We start from the raw sequence: 22866 nt of genomic DNA, 5'->3' as shown, positions 1-22866 counted from the left end.
CCTGGCCCTTTACATTCCTTCCCGGTACGGCCCTTCCGCCCTCTCGTGCTTTGGCGGTGCGAGGGCCCTAAGCGGAGCCGGTTCTGCGTTTGTCTGCACGGCCCGGCCAGTCAAACCCAGAGGGCCAAACGCTCGGGTTCTGAGCGCAGGGCACCGGTTTGCACTGGTCCTGAGCGGGGTCCTGTCTAGCGGTCGGCCGGTCTCTGGCCTAGCGGTGGCTGCAAGACGATCTGGCGTCCATTCAACACTGGGTTGCTTCTCTGCTCGCGTACGCCATCCTGTCGTCCTTTACACTCCCTCGTCAGCCTGCTACTACCATCAGCGCCGCCACAGCCACTGCCCCAGCCAGCTCTCTATCTCCAGTGGCCCCAACGAGTGACCTGCCTCGTTGGTGCTCGCCTGCCTGACTCTGGCCGACTGCATGCGTAAGCCACCGTCGCCGCTGCTGCTCTACCCTGGTCCGCTTTGGTCTGGTCGACTGGTCCTGAAGCAACAGCAGCAGCAAACTGAAACGACGAGATAGTGGTAAATTGCGAAGAACGGCAGCCGACTCAAAGAACCGAGCAGCGAGCAGCCTCATCGACGAATTATCACCCACCGACAACTGAACCGGCCAAGTCATCCCTCTCGAGCTGTGAGAGTTTTGAGAATTGCGTTATAACGATCAACTATCGCCTGCAGCAGCAGCAGCAGCAGCAGCAGTGACGCTTTGTGAGGGTGAAGAAGAATTGCTGGTTGACCGAGACACGTTGCGTTGTGTGCTTTGAGCGGTGGCAGCGGCTGCGCGACGGCAGCGCAGGTGGCGGAGGCGATTCCGTCGAGAGAACAAAACCTAAAAGGATTTCCGAGCCGCTGCTGCTACGATTACTCCCTACAGGACGATCGTGAAGTTGCGTGTACAGGAGTTGCGTCGTGAGTGACCGATAAATCGGGCGGAGCACACACGGCCGTGAACAGAGGCGTAAAGTGTGGGGCGACGTTTGCGTCAGTGAGGTCGTCGTAATAGTGGAAGTTGGTACGCAAAGACTACGTTAAAACGCACAACGTTCATTCATCAGCCGTCGTTGTCGTACAGCCGACGAGTTCCAACGGCAGGAAGAAGCCATGGCCGATCGCGAGAAGCTCGTTCAGCTGGCGAAGCTAGCCGAACATGCCGAAAGGTGAGAAAAAACCCGTTCTCCTTTCACCTGTTATTGCTGTTTCGACGAAATAAAGAAGCGTTTAAACAAGATCAGTTTAAAAATAATAATAATGGATAATTATTATTAATAAGCTTCATGATAGTCTTATATACGTGTGGCACTATCGGACCTATCTACCTACTTTGTAATTGATGTACGCCCTACGCAGATGCATAGACCTTGTATACGACATAGCAAGAGCTTGTTTGTAGCTAGATAATATATAAAGGTGAATTCGGAGGGAGTGACAAAAAATAGCCCCGTTAAGTTTGGATAGCGTCTGATTAAAGAGCAGGGTATGAGCCCGATGATATATAGATATCACTCGTTCACACACACATGTGTTTGCATGTGTGTAGGGAATATGTGTCATCGTTTTTTGTTAAATGTGGCAGAACAGAAGGCCGACTTGCTCGCTGAAGACAGCCACTGGTAACAATAACGAGATTACAAATTATCCTGGCTTAGGGGACCTGGTTTTTTTACGCTACTCTTTTGTTCGTTGTTTTCGCGCTTAGTAAAAGTGATTCTACGTCGTGAGTGTGTCTGTGTGCGATACAGTCTATTATGCCCACCTCGCCCCCGCCCTTGTGAAAGATTCTTTTCCGATCTCATAACTGTTTATGCAGATTAAAGCGTTGCCGTTGGGCTAGAGTTAGCCGCAGGTCGACGTCATTCTTCGACCTACCCAGCTAGCTTGAAGCTGAAAAATAAACGTTTCTAATATTTGCCTTTATGTGAAGCACTGTATAATATTTTTCTAGCTTTCTCTAGATCGGTATGGTTCTAGGCGGCTGGTTAGAGCTATTCACTAAGTTGCACAATTTAACAGATGCAAATACGTACCTAGCTGAGTGCACCTTACAAACTATTACCACTTTGCAATACTAAACTTCGTAAGGGTTTTGTATAAATCATATACTATACATATTCAGTGATACCGCAGTAATGGGAACCGGAAGCGGAAAGGCACACGAAGGCGACTTAGCGGCGTGTCTAGAACGCGATGGCAGAGTTGCTCATGTGTGATAGTAAGGGGTTGATGGTCACTGTCTGTAGATTCACGATCTACCATTGGGGCCTCTACTGCTCTTCTAAGTCAGATGGCTGCAGTTAGCCTCCGCTAGAGCCATTACCCTATTTCTCCATGAGCTCAATTTCCCCTTCTCCAGACTCCCAATACAGCCTTTACGCGGAGCAAATCGTGAAGTTGCTTTGAGACACTATAGACCAATGAACCGGCTGGCGCCGCGGTGCTCGATCTCCACTTGAGTGTAACGTAAAACTAAAACCCGGAATAACATACAGGCACAGATAACGACGTGTGCACAGATATCAAACTACACTTACAGCAGAATCAGCTGTACGAAGCAGGATAAGTGGTCAGGACGTATTTGCTGCTGCCGATGGTAGTGTTGAAATCATGCTTCTGCTCTCCCCGCCAAATCGTACCCCATACCCTTTTACTACGCCATTAAAATTTAGGTAGCCTCGACCTGTTGTTACTAGGCGACGACTCTGGCCGGCATTACGATTGAGGGTAGTTGTATCCTGCACGTAGCATCATGCCTGCAGTAAATAAGCTGCTATTTACAGTGTTCTGCTCGCAAATCATTAGAGACATACGTAAAAGAACTTGCAAGAGGTTCCAAAATAGCGAAACACAGCATGCCCACCTTCTCTTGCTGTTCATAGAATGATCGAACATGAAAAAAATGGATAAATGCATATAGATTAGTAGGAATATGAATGAATCTCTCGCGTAACTTTACATTTTTCGTATAAGTACGATTTTTCTAAGTAGCTATTGCGGATTGAATAAAACATTGGATTAATAGACGTCTTGAAGTTCGTATACATTGAGATGTATGAGGCAACTGCACCATTATTTGACATGAATACATATAAATATCTAAAGAAGCTAAAAGTTCTGTAATACTAGTTTTGTTACATAGTGACTAAATAGTATAGCTTTTGGGTGCACCAGTTGCCGGACGATTAAGCCATGATGCCTCTAGTCTGATGTGGTTCATCGCCAACTGACTGGTCATACAGTGATCGCCGATCGCACTCACTATTTCTCCCCGTCCCGAGGGTTCCGCTTTGGTGACCTGTCGATGGCCCTTTGCACGAAGGCCACTAAATAGCGTCATTCGTTTGGTGCCTGCGACAAGAACGGGCCTGGACACATCACGCACACATACGTACCCACAGACCGACAAACATACTGTGTTTCCCGCTCGCAACAGAACTACGGTGGCTCTATGACGCCGCGTGCCGACTGCGAAATTCGTGGTAGTAACGCAAGCGAATGGACGAAGACGCACTCAACATTCGGCGGAGGACTGACCGATGCCAACGACACACATAGTCAGTCAGCACGAAAGTTCCGAAAATTTCGATACACGCTATGTAAATCCACTAATATGTCTTAGAAACGACATTTTTGTGTTTGGGGATATTTGAGGATTGTGTGAGCCTTCACAACAGATATGTACGCTCTATGGCGACGATGGGTAACTCAACATCGAACGGAGTGTGTCGGCTACCCGAAGAAAATATGCCGCGTTCAAAATATAATAGGGCAATGTGATTTTTTTTGGCAGATAACATTGCATTGTCTCAAAGGTCGGACGAGACGAACTGCCTATCAATCAGCTAGAATTTAATTCATTGGCGGATTAGCAGGTCAAGCTTTTACTGTGCTACACTTGGCAGTTTACACACAACGTTTATCACAACGTCATAGCACAATTTAAATAGGGCACTTTCTTTCAGCTATACTGCGCCTTCGAAGTCCACTCTTTTTCTTCATACAACCATCGTTGAGCTTCTTGGCCCTCTAATGTTTCAAACTTCAATTTTGCACCACATTGAACCGAACGTAGTTTGATGTGCCCTATTAATTAATAGTGACTGAATATTTCAAGATGGCGTATCTTACAAATCTTACAGCTCGATTGGCATCCGTTCGCTTCTACATACAGATATAATTTCGTATTTTTACTAACTTCATAAAGACAGTTCAATTACATTCTTCTGTATTGGATGGCAAATTTCGTAAAGTTAGCATAATGAACTTCCCTAACAGATCAGCATTCTGTAGCGGGCTGAGATGTTTCCCCGTTTAACTTCTTATCACAAGCGTGATAGGAAGCGATGCCCACACCGAAATACAGTCACGCATATTACGGATATGAGGAAAGTAGCATTTGTCTCCAAACCTCAATCTCCTCAGTTCTTCTAAATAGGTCATTTGACCGACAATCTCTATTTGACTAACCCGCTGCTCCATTCATTGTATTGCCCCAGAAGTGGCAATAGCGGTGATCGCCGCCTTGTCCACGCGCCTCCTGACCGCCTATATAGCATTGGAAGCTCGGCAGTATGCAAGACGAATCCAGGGGGGCCTCGACGTTTATAGAAATTCGAGGCACGTCGCTTCTGACGCACAGAATACCGGTCGGAGACCCGTACAATGGATTCGCTACCGAACAATCCCCTCGTGTATTAGAGGTCTGTGCTAGCCAAGTTCAACCTTCTGTACCGACGTCGCAATAAAAATTAGAGATGGGTATAAGGGACGAAAGATACTTGATTTCCCTCCTTTGAAGAGCACGCCATTTCGAGCATGCACTGAGAGACACTGAGTTAAAAAAGCTTGATTGAAGACGAGGGTCGATGTTTGATTATGGCAATAGAACATTTCATATCTTTATTCGTTCTTGATTGGATATGGTATTCGCCCACTTTTCTCACGTTTTGAAACAATGGGTTCTGCTTCGGCCTGCTGCTAGTGTACGAGCTCCTTACGTTTTACATTTCTATTAAAACGGATCCGCTCAAATCTTTTCAAAAACTCTCTGACCTATTTCCGCCATAGTTAAGCTGGTTGAACGCTGTACAGAGTGTACACTCTGTATTCCCATTTTCCGTGCGCATTTTCACCGAACGGCCCCACTATTACTTCCGGTCTGGCTATATTTGTGTTTTCCAGCTCCTAGGCCACGAACGAATCAGTTTTTGCGATTATCAAACCCTGCAACATGTTTGACAGCGACTACATACATGCACTCATGCTCACATGCTTAAATATGCCATTCCAGAGCTACAAGGAGGAAAACCGACTCCAAGATCTATTGACGTCAGCAGCTATTAAGTCCGTGAACACTACTCATCGAATACAAGCGCAGATGACGAGTCGGCGATCGTAAATGTTGCTTTTGTTGCTACTGTCGCTGGTGATTTAGTCCATCGAATCGGCGGGACAAATCTATATTTTGTTTATAAGAGTTTTTATGTAACAAGTACGACTTCATCGAGTTCATCTAACGACCACAGCACTTTGTTGCCAAGCGAGGATGAATAAACATGAATAGAATGAAGAAGCTTTTACAAAACTCTACCTTATGTAGTTCCAAGTAGACACTTAGTTAGGAGGTGAAGTATAGGATTTTTTTGGCGAGTCATACCGTCGAACATCGAGCACTTCTAAACGTGCATCATGTACAAGTGAAAATCTCTTCAGTAACCTTCAGTGTAGTGAAGGGCTCTTTCTGAGAGGAAAGAAAAACGGCTGCTAGATATTATTCCTCATCGGAAATCTACTTATATAGCCATCACGTGAGTTGTGTTGTATACTAATGTTTATTCGTGCATTGGCATAAATGTTTTAGTAGGTTGCAGTTCATTTTGAATTTGTACAGTAAGCCTAACCTTGTACTACCCTTAACCTAAGTGGGCGAACTTGGGGTAGGGTGAATATTCAAATGTATCATTGTAACACCCGGGAATACTATGTAACTTTAAAACACGCGGTTCTTTAGACCCGAAGAGGGTCGAATCACTGGTTGACATTTACCTAGTCGCTGACAGGACGTCCACCCGCAGAACAACGTATAAAGCATGTGACATTACACATCTATTATTGTTATTATTATTATATTGACAGTCTTGTGCAAAAATGCGTCCTTTCTTATATTTTAACTCTCTTGCTCAACGTATAACGCTATCAATTTCAAATAATTGCCCGAAGCCAAATAAATATGTGGTTCTAAATAGAAATACCGTCAAAAATTTACAAGGATGTTAGACGATTATTGTTGCGCTCGGAGCCGCTGAACGTATACTTGTACATCTTTTGGAGTATTTGCAATATCTCACTCATTTAATTTGTAGCGAAAACTTGAAGCAATGAACGGACCCGCAGACAGTCCGGCACAATGAAAAAAAAAAAAGGTTGCAAAGCGTGTGAATAAGAGGTCGTGATTTTGCTTAAACTCTAACAAACGCAATCATACTTTCAGTGACGAGCGTCGCTGAAAAAAAAAGGGAGGCCTATACAACTTATTTCGTTAGAAGTTAGCTGATATTACCGGCATATTTCGTCGAACCACTGCGGTGACCCTTCTTTCTAGCGTTTTGACGAAGACTTGATCATTACCAAGTTCGCTGTGTCCGTACAGGAACTCATTGCTTCCGTACTCCATTGTTATTATTCCAGCGGCTACCTTGTCTCCTAACTTCCACACTTAAGCCAATGGCAGTGAAGACGCATTCCCTTTGAAGGGAGCAGCACATTTACCTCACGTTATTTCATCGAAGGTTCCACCAACTATTTTTTTTTTGTGTCTTTATCAAGTTAGTGCGACCGGTCCGTGGCATGATATCGTAATTTAGCCTTGGAAGTTTATTAATTCGGGTGGTGGTGCTCTTAAGCTAAGGATGCAGCAAAATTAAACAATTATGTGGTTTTTAGTAAGATACATAAGATTTTCCGAAGATACATAATATATTGAATACGACTTTTTAAGCTTCGTTTTTTTTTTTTTTTTTTTTGAAGCACAAAGCACAGACCCTCGCCAGTGAAAATCTTTTATTGCAATTCGGAACGCGCGGTAACTGAGGGCTGTAGCGGAATAGCCTCCACGTAATATATAGCACAAGCTACAAACTAACTGTTCTCTCTGTATATACTGACTCTTATATATTACTATAAATATTATAATAATAATGGCTGATGTGTTCCCTTTAACAGACTTTTAAGATAATACTATCACATGAGGTCAGATTATCCTCATTCTAACTGATTTCTATGCTTTTCATGGATTCACATACGTTATTCAATAATATACAGGTAGTGTGCCATACTAGGCGTTAACTTAAATAAGGAACCAACTAAGTAAGGACTTCTTTATCAACGATACAATTATATCATCGTATGGTCCATATTTTCATTTTACCCCGCACGCCCTTATAGGGGGTACTTAGTGTTAAATAATATATATTAAATGTATGTCGATAAAATATTTTGCTTCTTTTTGTTTAATTTATCTTTAAATAGATACGATGATATGGCTAGCGCAATGAAGGAGTTAACCGAAGGCAGTGCTACGGAGCTGTCTAATGAAGAGCGGAATCTTCTTTCGGTGGCCTATAAGAACGTAGTAGGAGCTCGACGATCCGCCTGGCGCGTAATTTCCTCGATTGAGGCAAAGACCTCACAGGCCAACCAGCAACAGATCGCCGGAGAATACAAACTCAAAGTCGAACAGGAACTGAAGGATATCTGCAATCAGGTAGTAAAGCTAAACCGCGTATTGAAGAATTGTAAACATGCCTTTCTCTACTCCTTAACCTCTACAGAAGTATATAATATATTTCCCAAAAGCTATGTATTTTGGCATATCGGCGTGCGGCCCAAGCGTTTCGCTAGCATTAGAAACTTCGTTATCGGAATACAGATGTAGGCAGCTTTCAAAAACAATAACAGATACTGTCGTACAGCATGCCGGTACAAATTATTTATTAACACAAAGGGTGTGTGTCCGTATTTTAACATGGATCACTAATAGAACAGTAGTACCCTATATGGCTTATATTTTCGTGTTCACCATATACGTGAATTCAACGTACGTCAATTTCTGTTTAATACTCTTCGCAGGTCCTTGCCCTTTTGGACGGTTTCCTCATCCCAAAGTCTAGCTCGGCTGAGTCCAAGGTCTTCTACCTAAAAATGAAAGGCGATTATTTCCGCTACCTTAGTGAGGTAGCACAACCTGCAAGCCGGGAGGAGGTGGTCAACAACTCGCAGACGGCGTATCAGGAGGCCTTCGAAATGGCCAAGAGTAAGATGCAGCCGACCCACCCAATAAGGTTTGTCCGAACATTTCAAGTATTAATGGCCTGACTGAGCCTGTTTCCAGCCGAACCCTTCAAGTACTTCTATATCAATAAAAAAAATCAACATATTTGTATAATGTAGTCGAGTAGCTCGGTAAATTGTAGTAATTAGTTTGAATGCTCCACGGTGTTAAGCGGCATCGCTCATAATAATACTCCCTGATCCACCTTTCTGATGCAGCAAAGTATTATCTGATGCTTGTGTGAAGTCAGTGAAAGCAAAATTTCAGTGAAGTTTTCCTTTACAATTATATTATTGCCTATATTTATGACCTGTTGATATTTAGCTAGTGTTCGTACCTTTGAAATTTTCCATACGGGTCAACTCAGTCGTATACATATTTCAATAAAACGAATAAACTCTTGTAAATACACTGTGATCAAAACTTCAAATAACTATTGATATTAGACGCTGGATGTTACCTAGAATATGATAGACTGTGATCTAAACGCTTCGATCAAAGGAGGCTACCTCTGGGTAACAACGATTGGTCAGAGAGGCAAACGATTTCCAATGTTAACTCTTGCTAACCCTTTAGCCAAGGAAGTAGAATACGCATAGGTTAAAAAAGACTGATCATCATCATTTCATTATATAAGAACATTTATTTACACTATCACTTACTATCAGAACTTTGCATTTATTATTTTTTCACCACAGATTGGGTTTGGCGTTGAACTTCTCTGTATTCTACTATGAAATCCTGAACGCGCCGGATCGGGCTTGCCACCTGGCGAAACAGGCGTTTGATGACGCCATCGCGGAGCTGGATACGCTCAACGAGGAATCGTATAAAGACTCTACGCTTATCATGCAACTGCTTCGCGATAACCTCACGCTGTGGACCTCTGATACGCAGCAAGAAGAGGAGGCGCCTCCCGCCCAGTAGAGTACCTCAAGCACCTATTCGACTTAAGGGGATAGCCAGACAGAACGACGTTACCTATACAGAGCCGAACTGATCCGTAACTTACTCCTCCTTCGATCCAAAATCTCGTCATACTGTATCAATAGAATTTTTTTTCAGATTCAGATAGAGTGTATGAAATCATCACAGCTATTCCTTCGAAAAGTTAAACTTCAACGGGTCGTCTGTTTATTTTGTTAGCAGCTGTCTTGGCATTGGCGTCGTTCGCTTGCCGGGTAAGGGCCAAAAAAAAAATAATCTCTAAAACAATAACTATTTTCTATACTTAATTGTATTCAAAAACGCTGCCCATTTGAAACATTATAGGTCTCTATTTAGATAGGGCTTGTTATCTCTTTGTTTTGTTCTTTATTATCATATGTGCGCCCATTGTTTGATAACGGCATTGGAACGGTTAGAGCGAAAGGTTAATTTCTTTCAGCTCCATGTCTCGGTACTAAATATTCTAAAAAAATATTGAAGTAATGCGCTGGAGTCCAGCTGTGACTGTAAGCGGCACGGATACAAAAGCAGTCTTCTCATAGGTTGATAAAAAAAATGGCGCATAGTACGCGACCACGTACCTTTCATTACCCTATTTCTTCTTAATTTGCTCCATTTCATCCACAGTACCTAGTCCCGTTATCGTATATTAAGCACGCGCTATAGGTCCAAGGTTGTTCCAACATGTCGAAGACGACGACGACGACGATGACAACAATTCAATATTTCAAAACGTAGCCACATAGAAGCCCCTGGTGAGGAATACCGTACACAACAGCTGCACCGCAATGCTCTTAGCAGATACTTACGCGCACATCAGAGTAACAATATGTGAGCATACACCATGCAGAGTGACTTGTTATTGTCTGATTTGCATTCACAACACAGTCCATTGAACCCGGTCCTGAGCATACGTGTACCCAAGCCGGAGTGGTCTTCCGCCTACAGGGTTGACGCTGACAGCACGAGTTTCCGCCCCGAATGTCAACAACGGCTATTCAACTCACTGGGTGACTCAATCGGCATGTTTTGATTGTCACAGTAATCGAGATGATGACGAGTAATTATGATATTGTACTGTAGCATACGACGACACGTAGGCCCAAAAAAAACAGCCCAATGGGCTTTTTTCAGCGGTCACTGGTTGCGTCGAGCTCATTTCCAGGCTACCGAAGTCCTATACGGACAAGCGATCTACAGGCAAAGATCATCGAAAACGACCTAGCTAAAGTAACCGGTGAAGATCAACAGCCGATAGAAAAATTCGGACATGATCTAGATCACTTTTAAAAGTGTCGCTCTATTGTAGGCATAAGTAAAAAGATTTAAATAGCTGCTACTTGTTAATAGTAGTTGAAAAAGATACATGTATGTATTTGGCTAACCAATCCTTGATCAGGGCGCAGTGATGATGTCTGTTATTCAGTTGACGATGGAGAACGTACGTACGGTCCAATTTCAGTCACTAATTTATTATTGAAATAAAAATTAACGGTTTTATTATAGTCCTGTACGTTCATAAACATGTAATTTTCACCGTTAGTAAAAACCTCTGGTGTGCCCCCAAAAATATCACCTGTTTTGAAAAAAACCCGTGATTTTATTCCGCTTTTACACACACAAACACACAGCATTTTTTAAACGACACCAATTATGAGGATGACAATGAGGGATACAATCGAAATATGCGAAACCATCTTGAACCTCTTCCATACCAGGATACATTGACAGTATACATCATTGCATGCTGCTATTATTATTATATTTAGAGAGAGAAACTAAGACATGATGCATATATTCATATGCGCATATATATTATAATGAGTATAGAGAGTTTGTTTAAGCGGGAGGCCGAACCTCTATTGAGCTCGTTTATAATAGTAATAACAGTACGAAGTAATAGCTGAGCAGAGGAATAGGATAAAAAAACGAACGGAAGAGATTACGAGCTGACTCTAGTCGCCGATCTACCAGCAAGCAATGTCTGCTTAAGCACGCTATTTAATACTTACTTTGATTACTGGTACCTAACGCTGAGATCTATGATTCACAGCATCTCTCATAAGAGCTATCACAAAACACAGCAACCAAGCGACTTAGTGATTACAAACCCCCGTACGGAATTTCGCGTTGACTTAAGCACAGGACGTTTTCCTGGCAGGCAATCCAATACCGGTTTCATAGATCGCGTGAAAAAAACTAAGCAAAGAAAAACAACGATCTTTATCGTCATGAACTACTACCGTCATTCTTCCGCAAACTAAAGCCTCCAACGTCAACTAGTACCACTATTACTACAATTTACAACCATTGATATTATTATTATTATTATTATAGTATAAATTAGCAGCTAGTTAGAGCGAGAGGGCGAAAGCGGGAGCGAAAGAGTGCGCGTGACAGGACGCAAGAAAGATATTCGTTCAAAAATAACGACGTCGGCTAAAGACATAAAGGTAAACAGGCAGAACGAACATGTAAACAGATTCACGGGCTAACAAGAACAGCACTGATTGATACCAATCAAGTCGAAACTAGCATGAAAAGTAACTATAGGCATATTGAAGAAGCGGTGACGAACACAAGATACAAAACTCACCGCGATCAACAATTACGGACCCCGATTTTTCTAAACAAACGGATCACCCTAACCAAGACTAATGCAATGGGCCGTTAATACACTTCAAAAGAAAAAAGAAATAGGCCAAATTTCTCAAAACACTGATATTTCAATGTAAGCCATAATCGTCTACTACCGCTGATGCGCAGGGGACAAGGAAATGTCCAAAGGATAATAAATACAAGGCCAAGATAATAGATCAGGAGCGAGATGAATAAGAATGCGGCGATCACGATCGAACGTGGGTTGCGATAATAGGCCATTTTTTTTATTCCTTTGTTGCGGTGTAAACAGTTATTGGGAAGCCACGATAGATAGTCGTCGTCGTGGTAATTACGCTTGGGACTATTAACGGTATCACCAGTCAACAATAAGCACTCCGTCAGGCTTCGAATGGCTTCTATTCCTCTATTTTCATAGTGAAAATTTTCCTATTAGCAAGGTTTCAAGATGAGCTTCAATGAGCCAACTGAACTGAATCAAGGGCCATACCCTGCCTCAATGCGCGCGTAGGGCACACGTCTAGATGAAGGAAATGATGAATAAGTAACGATGAAATGATGATTATTATTATTATAGATAATTTAGAATAGTAAAGAAAAGGCATGACCACGATAAAGGGAAAAACACAATATTTAAGGTAATTATAACGGTAACAAATGTAACACAATACATTACAGACAAGCGGTGAAAAATCACTGTTATAATACTACAAATAAGTTATAATACTACAGGTAATCATCAAACGAGAAAAACGCCAAAACGCAGTACTTTATTAAATTATTAAAAATTCGACCGGAGAAGCCATCATCTGTATACCAGCGTATGCGACGTCGAGCCGCGTGTCTTAAGCAAAATAATGTAGCCTTTATGAAGCTATTTGAGGTCCCTTCCCATGTCGAATCTTTGACGTTTCTGGGAAGTAATTATCGCGTAACGAGTTAACCGGAAAGTGCGCAAGTTCTAACAAATCGAGAAACGATGCAAAGAAAGAAATAGGCCGAATTACGTTATATTGAAAAATTAAGCTGTTTTAGACGCGCGGCCCGTCCGGCAAGACTGCCATCTTTTGCAAGACTATAAAGTAATGCATACCAGCAGATATGAGTAATAGTAATTATCATTATATACGAATAGAAATTTTGTTAATTGATCACAGACAACAGATAACAACAACAAACAACGGCAGAAATAATAAAGTATTGAAAAATTCTTAAAAAGTTTGCAGATCGTCATCGTTCTAATCAACTAGATGATTGATCTATATAATCATTTAAGCGCTTTCTTTCTTGGCGGCTTTCCCGCCAAATTTCAAATGCGTTTTCATCGACATGGGTCTCTATTGTCCGTTTTGCATTTGGCAATATTTTAAATTAGACGAGCGGCTTGCTTTATTGTTAGATGGGGTATTTGTTTTGCCCAACAGCATTCGACCTATTCAATGCTTTTTGTTTAATCAGCTCTTAATTTAGCAACGTCGTATATATATATCTAGATAGTTTCATTACGATACTATCCAGCTTATAATAGATGCGTCTAGCAGACGACGAGCTACCCCAAAGACCCTCATTACATTTACGTTCATAGTTCGAATGTCATAATAGCACTAGCGACCCTGGCTTTAAAATGTAACAAAATCGAGTAACCAAATGTCTTAGTAATTCCTACCTATCTCACAACTGCTCGTTCGGTAAATAAATACGAATGTTTTATCGTAAAAAAACATTATTACATGTTCACAGGGCTTGAAATGATAAGTTCGTGCATCAAACGATAAGCACGTAATTTACTCGTACATATGACGCTCTGCAGCGCAAATCGATGTAGGATACAGGCAGCAATATTTAGATTACGTCTAGAACATATAAATTAGAAATAAAACACAGAATGATTCGTGTTATAGACCGGCGAAACGCTGATCCACACCGATTGGACTATCGGAGCTTTTTTAGCAAGCTGTGCCTCTGAAATGGCCAGACGAATGATCTTAGAACGTATCACCTTGGCCGTGCATCAAAGTGTCTTTCGTCATACGTGAGTTACTATAGCGGGTGTCCTGGATTGTTGGTTCCCATTCCGAAATGCCACCACTCCGCATTGCTGATGGCTATCTTGTACACTCTGGATTCCTCATATACGTCGTGTGCTTGTCGCGTCCTCGAAGTCATTGTCATGCCTTTACACATCGGGCAATGAAGTAAATCTAGTGAATATTTAGGTACACCTACACACCAGCCTATCATTGCTATCTCAGCTGGATTGTTGCGTTCGTTAATTGAAGCAAAACAAATGGCTTCAGATAATATCAACTGTGTCAATATAGCGCCAACAAAAGCAGCTTCAACGGTGGCGTTGTCTTGTATTCGTGTTTTCTGTAGCCTTAGCGACTCGTCAATGCTGGCTAGCGTATGCTATATGTGCCGAGCGACCGCTAACAACGAATGTCTGCGCGTCTCGTTGTGTGGCCACTGCCGCCATGGTCATCACGCTACAACCAGGCCTTACATATATCGATTATTGTATCTTGCTATTGGCTGCGGATTTCGTTTCATTATTCCGTCCAGATCCGACCTACAGCTATAGGCTGGTGCTACATGCATCCGTATCAATGGTACAGCAGTCGCAAGGGGAAGTTGATAAGAAGTAGCATCAGTGTTTCACGTACAGCATTGAGAAGAGGACGAGAGAACAACACGTCTGATCACTTACATGTTTATAGGTGGTGACAGGATTTATTATAAATGCCGTCTGCGCAGCGTAGACTACGCTTGACTTCGTTTTTTTCACTCATGCACGTATCGGTTATATATTTCGGCTGGAGGCATTTTAAGGCGTCACGTGAAAGACGATTGTTCGGTGTAAAAATGGACTAAACTGTTTTAGACCTTTAAGCGTGTGAGACATCGGAGATGCGGCAGTTGATTGCCTTTTAGGCCAAAAGGAGCTAAAGAGATTATTGGCAACCCCTATCAATATCCTCTAGCTGGACAAGGTGTGACGACTTTTGTTAAAGGACCTGTATACGAAAATCACATTAAGTCTATCTTAGCTGGAAGTGCTAGAGGCCTTTCTGAGCCGGCAATCCCCAATGCAGTCGTCAATATTTTTCGCTACGATCCCTGTCATACGGCTGCTGTTCAGAGTCCGAACAGACTACTAATTCACACTCAGACAGCCGAAATCATCGGAACCGTGTCACGCGTGAAAACTCATGTGAGCTATAGCACCATACCACCACATCCGCTCCTTTATCGACTTGCGCACCAACCTGGTATTACCGTTTCTGTGAATGGGATTAGATCTTTATATTCACAAGATCAGAGTGCAATGATCAGACAGCTTCCAACTGTTAAAAACATGGTAATTCCAGCGCCTCTCACTGTCGAAGTCCCAAGGCTGGTCGTGAATGTGCATACACCCGTTGTGGGTTAAATCATGACAACCGTGCCCCGTCATGTTACACCATCAATTGAGGTTCCTCCTGTGCATGTCAGTCAGTCTGTGATGTCCGTCTCAAACGTGCCATTGGCTGTTGACCCTATCTCGATGGTCAAATTGCCACTAGTTTCCACAAAAGTGGCTTCTGCACCGGCATTAGCTGGCTTTGCGCCTCGTGTCATAAAACCTTTGGCACGTGTGGCTATATCAAATGCTCGAGTTGTTACACCGACTTTGCGAACCTCATATGTGGTAACCGGAATCCGAGCAAGGGCGCGCCGTTTTACCGTCAGTAGATCCCTACATAGTTCGTGCGCCCGTTGCGTCGCCCCATAGAATCACCGCGACTAACACAAGCTCTTGCTCTCAAATCTCCTTCGCTGTACCTCACCAGGTAGTACCGCACGCCCCCTCATTTATAGCATCCCCTGTAATCACGCGTATTGCAACTCCCCTGAGCCCTTCTCTTGTCAGTTCGTCATATTCTGGGGCCACTTCGATCGCTGGCTATTCTGATTCGAAAAAATCCTCCAAAATCTCAATACCTTCTCAAGACGTTTTCTACGGTAGCTAATCATCCATTACCAAAAATGGCGAGAGTAGTTACTCAAGAAATTGCCCCTGTCCATTCAGTTACCAGCGTGTTTTCTTGTCAAACCATTAACCCACTTCTGACTCGAATTACTACCCCAACAGTGACAGATCACGCTATTACGAAGCAAAGAAAAGTGCAGATTCCAGTTCCACCACCGATAGTGTCACAGGTGGCCACACCTGCCGTATCAAGAACTGTCATTACATCAAAGCTGGCAGTTGCAGCACCATCTGTTAGGGCCATTGTCACTCATGTCCCCGTTGTGGCCAGTAGAGCTACGCCTATCTCTATAACGAAAGTTGCAATCCTTGCCCAGGCTGTGCCCAAAATAGCGACTCGAGGTCTTATAGTTCTACATCTCATATCACCGGCTTGCGTAGCATGGGTTAATGTTTTTGCGCCCCAACTCGGACGAGCCATCACTACTGTCCCGACTATGGAAATCTTCGGCCACGCCCGAATTTCCAGTTTCGACCATGACAAGAATTCGTACATTCGGCAGTCGCTCCGGCGGCAACAAGAGTTGTTGCGACTCTGACTCGTCCGGTCTCAGAAATTTTCGCTCAGGATCCAACTGTGGCGGCCGTCCGAGGTCCGACTATCCTATCAGTATCAAAAGCTTCTGCTCCTGGTCCAAGTGTAACAGACAAGCCTGTCTTTACTGTTCTCGCAGGTACAATCATCTCTAGCAGATCAGCTAAGACATAAAGACCGCATGGCTTGAACCCGCATTTCTGTGTTCTGCGAGAAATTTTGAATCTGTTCTTGTTGAAGACCAACTGTTGTACATGCTTGTAGCATTATGGTGGCCATGTAATATCTATTTTTTTAGTTGATTTGTTGAAAACATGGAGAATCGTTTTATTTTGTTTGTTTCCTTTTGTTTAAGGTGCGGTTTCCGCATCCCCTGTGGGGATGTTTTTCCTTTTGTTTCCTCAGCTGAAATCATCGAAGTTGTTACTCACTTCGTACCAGTTGACGTCAACGTTGGATCACCCGTTTCCACGATTTCTACAGCTTTTAGGCCTGTTCTCATTCCAACAGGAGTCGCTACCAGTGGTTCTTCTAATATTGGCATTAGAGCTATTAAGCCTGCGCAGCATAATGTTCGTACCCAGATGCTATACTAACGCGGATCGCAGAACCGACTGCCGCTCCGGCGGTGACACGCACTGCGTACTCTACTGCGCTTACGTTTGCTAGTCCTGACTCACCAGTTTTTAGTGTCCGAACGCCAGGGTCCCGCTATTGAGCACCTATCACGGGTATATCTTCTAACGGGTTCATGAAGCTTGTCGCACCTACCTATATCGAGCTCAATCGCCGGCGTACCCGCAGCTATAAAATTTTGCAGTCCCGAAATGACGCGAGTAGTTCCCCGATATGCCAGTGCTAACCCGATAGCAGTTGTTGCTCGAGCAGCGCCACCTATTCACAGCCTCGTTATTACTCGCATGTCAGTTGCAAATGCTGCTTCCGGAAGCCTGTCGGGCCAGTACAGAACACACGTTGTCAGCCCGGTTCTTGCCACTGGCATTTTGGATATGCCCTGTACCTCTGCTGCGCACTTTCCAGCGCCCTTAAGTTCGACGGTTTTCATTCCAGCTTTTACGCAAGCACGAACTTCGACAGTGCCGATATCTGTTAGCTCGGGTAGGCTGCGATATAGTCCGGGACTGAAAGTATCAACACCCTCCATAGTACCTGCTGTATTCCCGACCACCAACCCTGATTCGAACGTGCACGCCAGCCGTAAATATTGGCATTACGGGGCCACGTTATGTTTTCGCAGTTCAGCTTAGCTCACCTATTATTTCCTCTACTCTAGTTCCCGTATCAACAAATGTTCGAATTGGTGCTCCGGCAGTGACTCAAATTGCAAGTTGACCGATAGTGAACCAGGCGATCGCAGCTGTTTCCACCGTCAATAGCGTTTCTGGTGCGATGACCTTGCCCGGCATGCAATCATCAGTAGCAGTCCCAAATACAAGTAGTATCACTGGGGTATCTGGCGCAATTTGTACATCCTGTATAAATAGCATTATTTCTACAACAAACGATGCAGCTCCAGCAATCAATGTATCACTACTAACAACAGGCCATACTGTTCGAGTTGTGAGTGCAACGATTGTGGCTTGTCTTATTGCTTTAACCCAAACAAGCAACGGTATTACGCCGGACCAGATAACTGTGACAGGATCAACTAGTCCCAAAATGCATGAAATTCACACCAACTCAGAAGGCAAAATCGTCCTCGAAAAGTATAAATCTGGCGTTCAATTGATTCGCATAACCGACCTCAGTCAACGCCCAAACATGTCAACGTGAATGAGCCAGATCCCCGGATAATTCGGATCGTTTCGGAATCAGAAGAACCAGTCCATATTGAGCGTGTTGTTCATGACGGTGACACCCAGTTGTTTGACGTACAAAAACCTGTTCAACCCTCTGAAAGAATTATACAAATCGAATGCGGACCACCTACTCCTCCCTAGACCGAAATAAGACGTAACACTTTTCCTACTCAGTCATAGCAACACCCACTACTATTCGCACAGTTGTAGCAGCTGCAGCTCCAGTGAGCGAAGCTGGCACAGAGACACCTCAGGTTCTCAGTTCTAAACCTGCGACAGTCGTCGCTTTAGCGTCTATGTCAGCGACTACAATTAATGCTCCTGCTCCAGCTGTTAATGCTTCTGCTGCATCAGTTATTGTAGCTCCCGCTCCGGCTGCTGGTCAAAGACTACGAGAACCGGCATTTCAGCCGCAAGCCCGACCGCGGTGATTTCTCTGCCAGCAGCTTCCGTAACTGCATCGGATTCTAAGCGTGTTTTAGTGGGACGAATCATATCCCCAGGAGATTATGGCCAGAATAAAGTTGGTTCACCTAAACAAGCTTTTTCAAGATCGTTCTTGTCATCTTCATAGCAATTAAACCTATGTCCTTAATGACCATGGTCAGCTTGAAAGCACTGATTAGCAAATACGAATGAGCGAGAGAGACAACCGACAAAATTTCTACAGCAGTATAGTAAGATGGAACGGGTTAAAGGACATCTGTAATGCCGTGTTACTTACTATTATTACTACATGTACGATTACGGATACACCCTAAATTATTCTACGAGGCTCCATGTATAGGAAGAAACTTCTATGAACGGGGGTACAACTAAGAGCCCTCTAACTTTAGCATGATCATAAATGGTTTCAATGCGAGAAAAGACAAATTAAATTCTGTTATATCTAATTTTATAGAAATAGCGTGTTTTGCTTTTATTTCGTATTTTCACAAGCGCACTGTAGCAAGTTTGCCTCTAGAGTTAGAGACTTCCGGCCGGTATATTTGCTGCATTCGCTGGTATATTACAAGAGTATCAATGAGGACGGATGTTAGAGACCGTCTAAGAAGGCAACCTGAAAGTTTCCGCCGATTAGAGAGGCTGCTTGTACTTTAAGTATTATAATGGCATGACTATGGATACATGCGGGTTATGCAATAGTTTAGCGATAATAGAATATGTCACTGCATCGCTCAAGAAAAAAATGAGAAATGGGTTCACCGTGGTAACTCAATGCAAACTGATTGGAACCACGCAGGTTGCTGAGAGTCGGCAAAGAGGAAGCCCGCCACCAAAGCCTTTGCTGGGGATCTGGGTCGATGATGAAGCCCAATCGGCAAGAGGTGGTTCTATAATGACGCCGTATAATCTATGCGGAATGATTGTTAAATGCTGATCTGGTAACGTCGTTGTAATGAAGCTGGTTTATGAAATGCTGATTTGTCGACGTGTAATTGAAGGAATACGGGGTTCGGTGTCGCGTGTCCCCGAATAGAAACGCACCTTAGAACGGTCCGGAGTCGTACAGCCGACCTCGTGAATGATGGCCAACGCCGCCATGCAGCCGTTCTTTACGCACACTTCAACAGAGCAGCTTTTGATCAGAGAGGCCAAGAAACCGCCTACGAACGCATCACCCGCTCCATTAGTGTCCACCGTACCAGGAGAATCAACGTCGATCACTTTTTCGTCGACGGTATAACTATCAAGTTTACTGCCTTTAGCCACGAGGACGGTGTTTTCAGCTTGCGTGATTACCGCGAGACGAGGTGATCCAGGCGGCGCCATAAATGTTGAAAGGAAACGAGCTGCTTCTTCGCGAGTGAGTTTTTGATCAGGTTCATAGTGAGCCTCAATGAAGGCTTCTAATTCGCTATCATTTCCGAACACAATATCCACGTAGGGCAAGATAGAACAGATCTTTTCGCGATGAAGGGCCATTAGGAAGGACGCTGAAAGATTGAGACACAGCACCTTGCCCCTCTGATGGGAGTGATGGGCCACCTCTAAAACCACTTCAGCATTGCCCGATAAAAAGTAGCACGTGACGTAAAAAAATCGAGCACGTTCAACAACGGGCTCCCAAATGCGCTGCAAATGCTGAATCGAATAGCGGGCCGAGGCCCCTTTCGTTGTAATGAGCGAACGACGGATGCCGTTCTGGCTAAGAAGAACGCAACACGTTCCTGTCGACTCCTGCTCTACGTAATGATAGCGAATATCAACCCCGCATTCACGAGCATTTTGTTCTAAGTACCGGCCATACTGGTCATAACCAATAGCACCTACCATGGTTGAGATTCTGGGCTGTCGGAGGATCCACTGCATCACCCGAAGGGTATTCTGTGTTGATCCGCCGGAAGAGAAGCGAGGCGTGTACCTTTCACACAGCTCCTTCGGGAGGCCACGCTGGCTATCTCCTGCGAGGATAGAATCATCTTGCTTCAAGCCGAACCTTTTCAGAAAGTCCAGATCCACATCGGCTGTGATGTCCAACAAGGGATCGCCGAAGCCGACGATTGTGCCCTCGGCAAGTGTACCGGTGTTCATTGCTGTTTTGTTCCTCTTTCAAAGCGAATTGTCACAGCACTTAAGGTAGTTCGTGTTCCGCAGTTCGTCTTCTCTGAGAACCTGTCCCGCTATATAAGGACACACGTCCCACTCTCTACAGCATCGGTAATGGCGACGGTGGTGGCTAAATCGTAAAATCGTTTTGATCAGATAAGCGTGCCGCCAAAGCTACGAGAGGATGCGTGGTTTTTCACCTACTATACTGGTCATTTACTGGGCAGAATAGTGATTTTCTCGTATACCGGTTCGCAACCCTCGTACGTCCTCGCGCATCTCATGATGTTAGACGAGTTGTTCTCGAAAAAAATTATACAGTCTACAGATAAACCACGCCACCCTTTTGTCAGCACGACGTCAATGGCTAACAGCCAACTAATAGGTGAGCATCCAAATCTTGCGCCTTTCCAACGATAGCTCTTAGGCAGACGAACTGGTGCCAACCACAATGATACGTAAGCGACGAGGAGAAGCACGCATGCAGGCCGTCGTAGACGTTCTGTAGACAGAGTTGATAGCGGGCCATCTTGTTCTCATACCAGCCCTTTTGGAGCAGTGCAATTGTAACACGCCATACCGTAAAAGACTGTGAAAACCACAGCAAACACATGCCTATACTACATTAACACACACACACATCCATACACTTTTAAACATGCACAGTTATAAACATAGATTGTCGATAGCGGTCATCGACGCTGCACATCTACCAACGCATACGGAGCTTCGAAGACAAACAACTACAATAACAACAAAAGACTCAGCGGTTCTACAGATGTTTGACTGCCAACATGTCTCTGTCGCATGCGCCATGTCAACATGTTTACCTGTAGCTACGTCATAAATGCGTAGGGCTAAGTAATACGGCAGTTTATTTACAAGCGATCGGTAGCACCAGTATCAACAGTAACTATCCCAGCAGCAGTGATTCGAACAGGGGACTAAGGGAAACGCGATACTCTTCTACTGAGCGATAAAACATCGTTGTTAGACAGCCAGATGCAGACCGTATTGGGGGAGGTTGGCTATGCAAGCAAGGAGGTGGGGTGAAAGAAAAGTAATGCAGAATGACGCCAGGTATCTTGCATTAGTCGCACGAGCTCATTAACACGGCGATACTGTGTATCTAAAGAGTGGCAAACGAATTTCTCGACTTTTACTCACCTAGAAACTCTTAAAAACCAGAAACAGCAGAAATAGGTATAATCACAAAATAGCGTGGGGGGGGGGGGGTTTCGTCGACTGACTAGATTCCAAAAGTTGCGAGAAATGGTTTCAATTTCGATTCGATGGTAATTTCTTGAGGCAAGATTTATGTTCCTAGAATAAAAATGTATGTACGACGCGTGGCGCGTATTCTAAAGCTCAAAGATGTAAGAAGAGTTGTGCTGAAGCTTAATGTGGACATCTGCCCGCTGTAAAGCACGAGATTGATATCGTTTGCTATACCGAAGTACTCACCTAGTCACTTAACTTCATTAAATTCCAGATATTCAACCTCACGAGATCTTATAGCACTAATGTAGTGGCCTCCGGTAATGGCCCGAAAACAGCAAGCGAACTTCATTCTATAGCAGAGCAGCTACTTTAGATCAAAGAGAAAGAATTATTCCTGTGTCATGCGAACTGGCCTATAAAGAATATCAGAATGAGCGGGATTTGCAATCGAAATGTAGTGAGGCCTACCGCTGGTGCATGGACACTGGCGATGGCGAATATTCTAACTGGCAAAATAATTTCCCCTGAAAGATCCCCGTAAGAACATGTCGTTGATTGGTGCGCATTTTTTTTACCCTATGACCCAGTTTCCTGTGTAATGTTATGACGTTACATTGACCAGACGTCCACGCAGCGATTTCTTGCCATTTACATTGCAAATGATACTCGCAGTACAGTAAGTGGGCCATAATAGATTTAGAGCTTAGAAATAGTTATATATACATATTTAAGCAGGCGAAGGTCATTATCCAGGTAAAAAAAATTAGTCCGTCATCTCTCCTTCGTGCAGGCATTGCTATGCACCACCATCCTACCT

The 22866-nt window shown here is 43.9% G+C and overlaps 2 protein-coding genes and 1 long non-coding RNA gene across 5 annotated transcripts; 1 reads left to right on the top strand and 2 right to left on the bottom strand.

Annotated features, from left to right (window-relative positions):
* Positions 1-113: 113 nt before the first annotated feature.
* Positions 114-13114, top strand: LOC111254609 (14-3-3 protein zeta-like). 2 transcript variants are annotated; one of them, XM_086976127.1, is made up of 5 exons: positions 114-1160; positions 5288-5804; positions 7525-7759; positions 8125-8336; positions 9025-13114. In XM_086976127.1, the coding sequence occupies exons 3-5, from the start codon at positions 7535-7537 to the stop codon at positions 9251-9253; spliced, it is 666 nt and encodes a 221-aa protein (XP_086832253.1). In that variant the 5' UTR covers positions 114-1160; positions 5288-5804; positions 7525-7534; the 3' UTR covers positions 9254-13114. The 2 variants fall into 2 exon arrangements, with proteins under 2 accessions (XP_086832253.1, XP_022671356.1); XM_022815621.2 differs by lacking the exon at positions 5288-5804.
* LOC147754248 (uncharacterized) lies at positions 7042-22505 on the bottom strand. The gene is made up of 2 exons (XR_015317969.1): positions 22293-22505; positions 7042-14067 (listed from the first exon to the last, which is right to left on the bottom strand). It is a non-coding gene; the product is annotated as an uncharacterized LOC147754248 (long non-coding RNA).
* On the bottom strand, positions 19157-21555 carry LOC111254608 (uncharacterized). Of its 2 annotated transcripts, XM_022815620.2 has the most exons (2): positions 19767-21555; positions 19157-19338 (listed from the first exon to the last, which is right to left on the bottom strand). In XM_022815620.2, the coding sequence occupies exons 1-2, from the start codon at positions 20811-20813 to the stop codon at positions 19315-19317; spliced, it is 1071 nt and encodes a 356-aa protein (XP_022671355.1). In that variant the 5' UTR covers positions 20814-21555; the 3' UTR covers positions 19157-19314. The 2 variants fall into 2 exon arrangements, with proteins under 2 accessions (XP_022671355.1, XP_086832252.1); XM_086976126.1 differs by having other exon boundaries at positions 19157-21554.
* Positions 22506-22866: the final 361 nt, after the last annotated feature.

Source organism: Varroa destructor, unplaced genomic scaffold (assembly GCF_002443255.2).
Source record: "Varroa destructor unplaced genomic scaffold, Vdes_3.0 BEIS01000007.1, whole genome shotgun sequence".
Lineage (NCBI taxonomy): Eukaryota > Metazoa > Arthropoda > Arachnida > Mesostigmata > Varroidae > Varroa > Varroa destructor.
The sequence above is the reverse complement of the archived record's forward strand: the minus strand, read 5'-3'. Positions and strand labels throughout refer to the sequence as shown.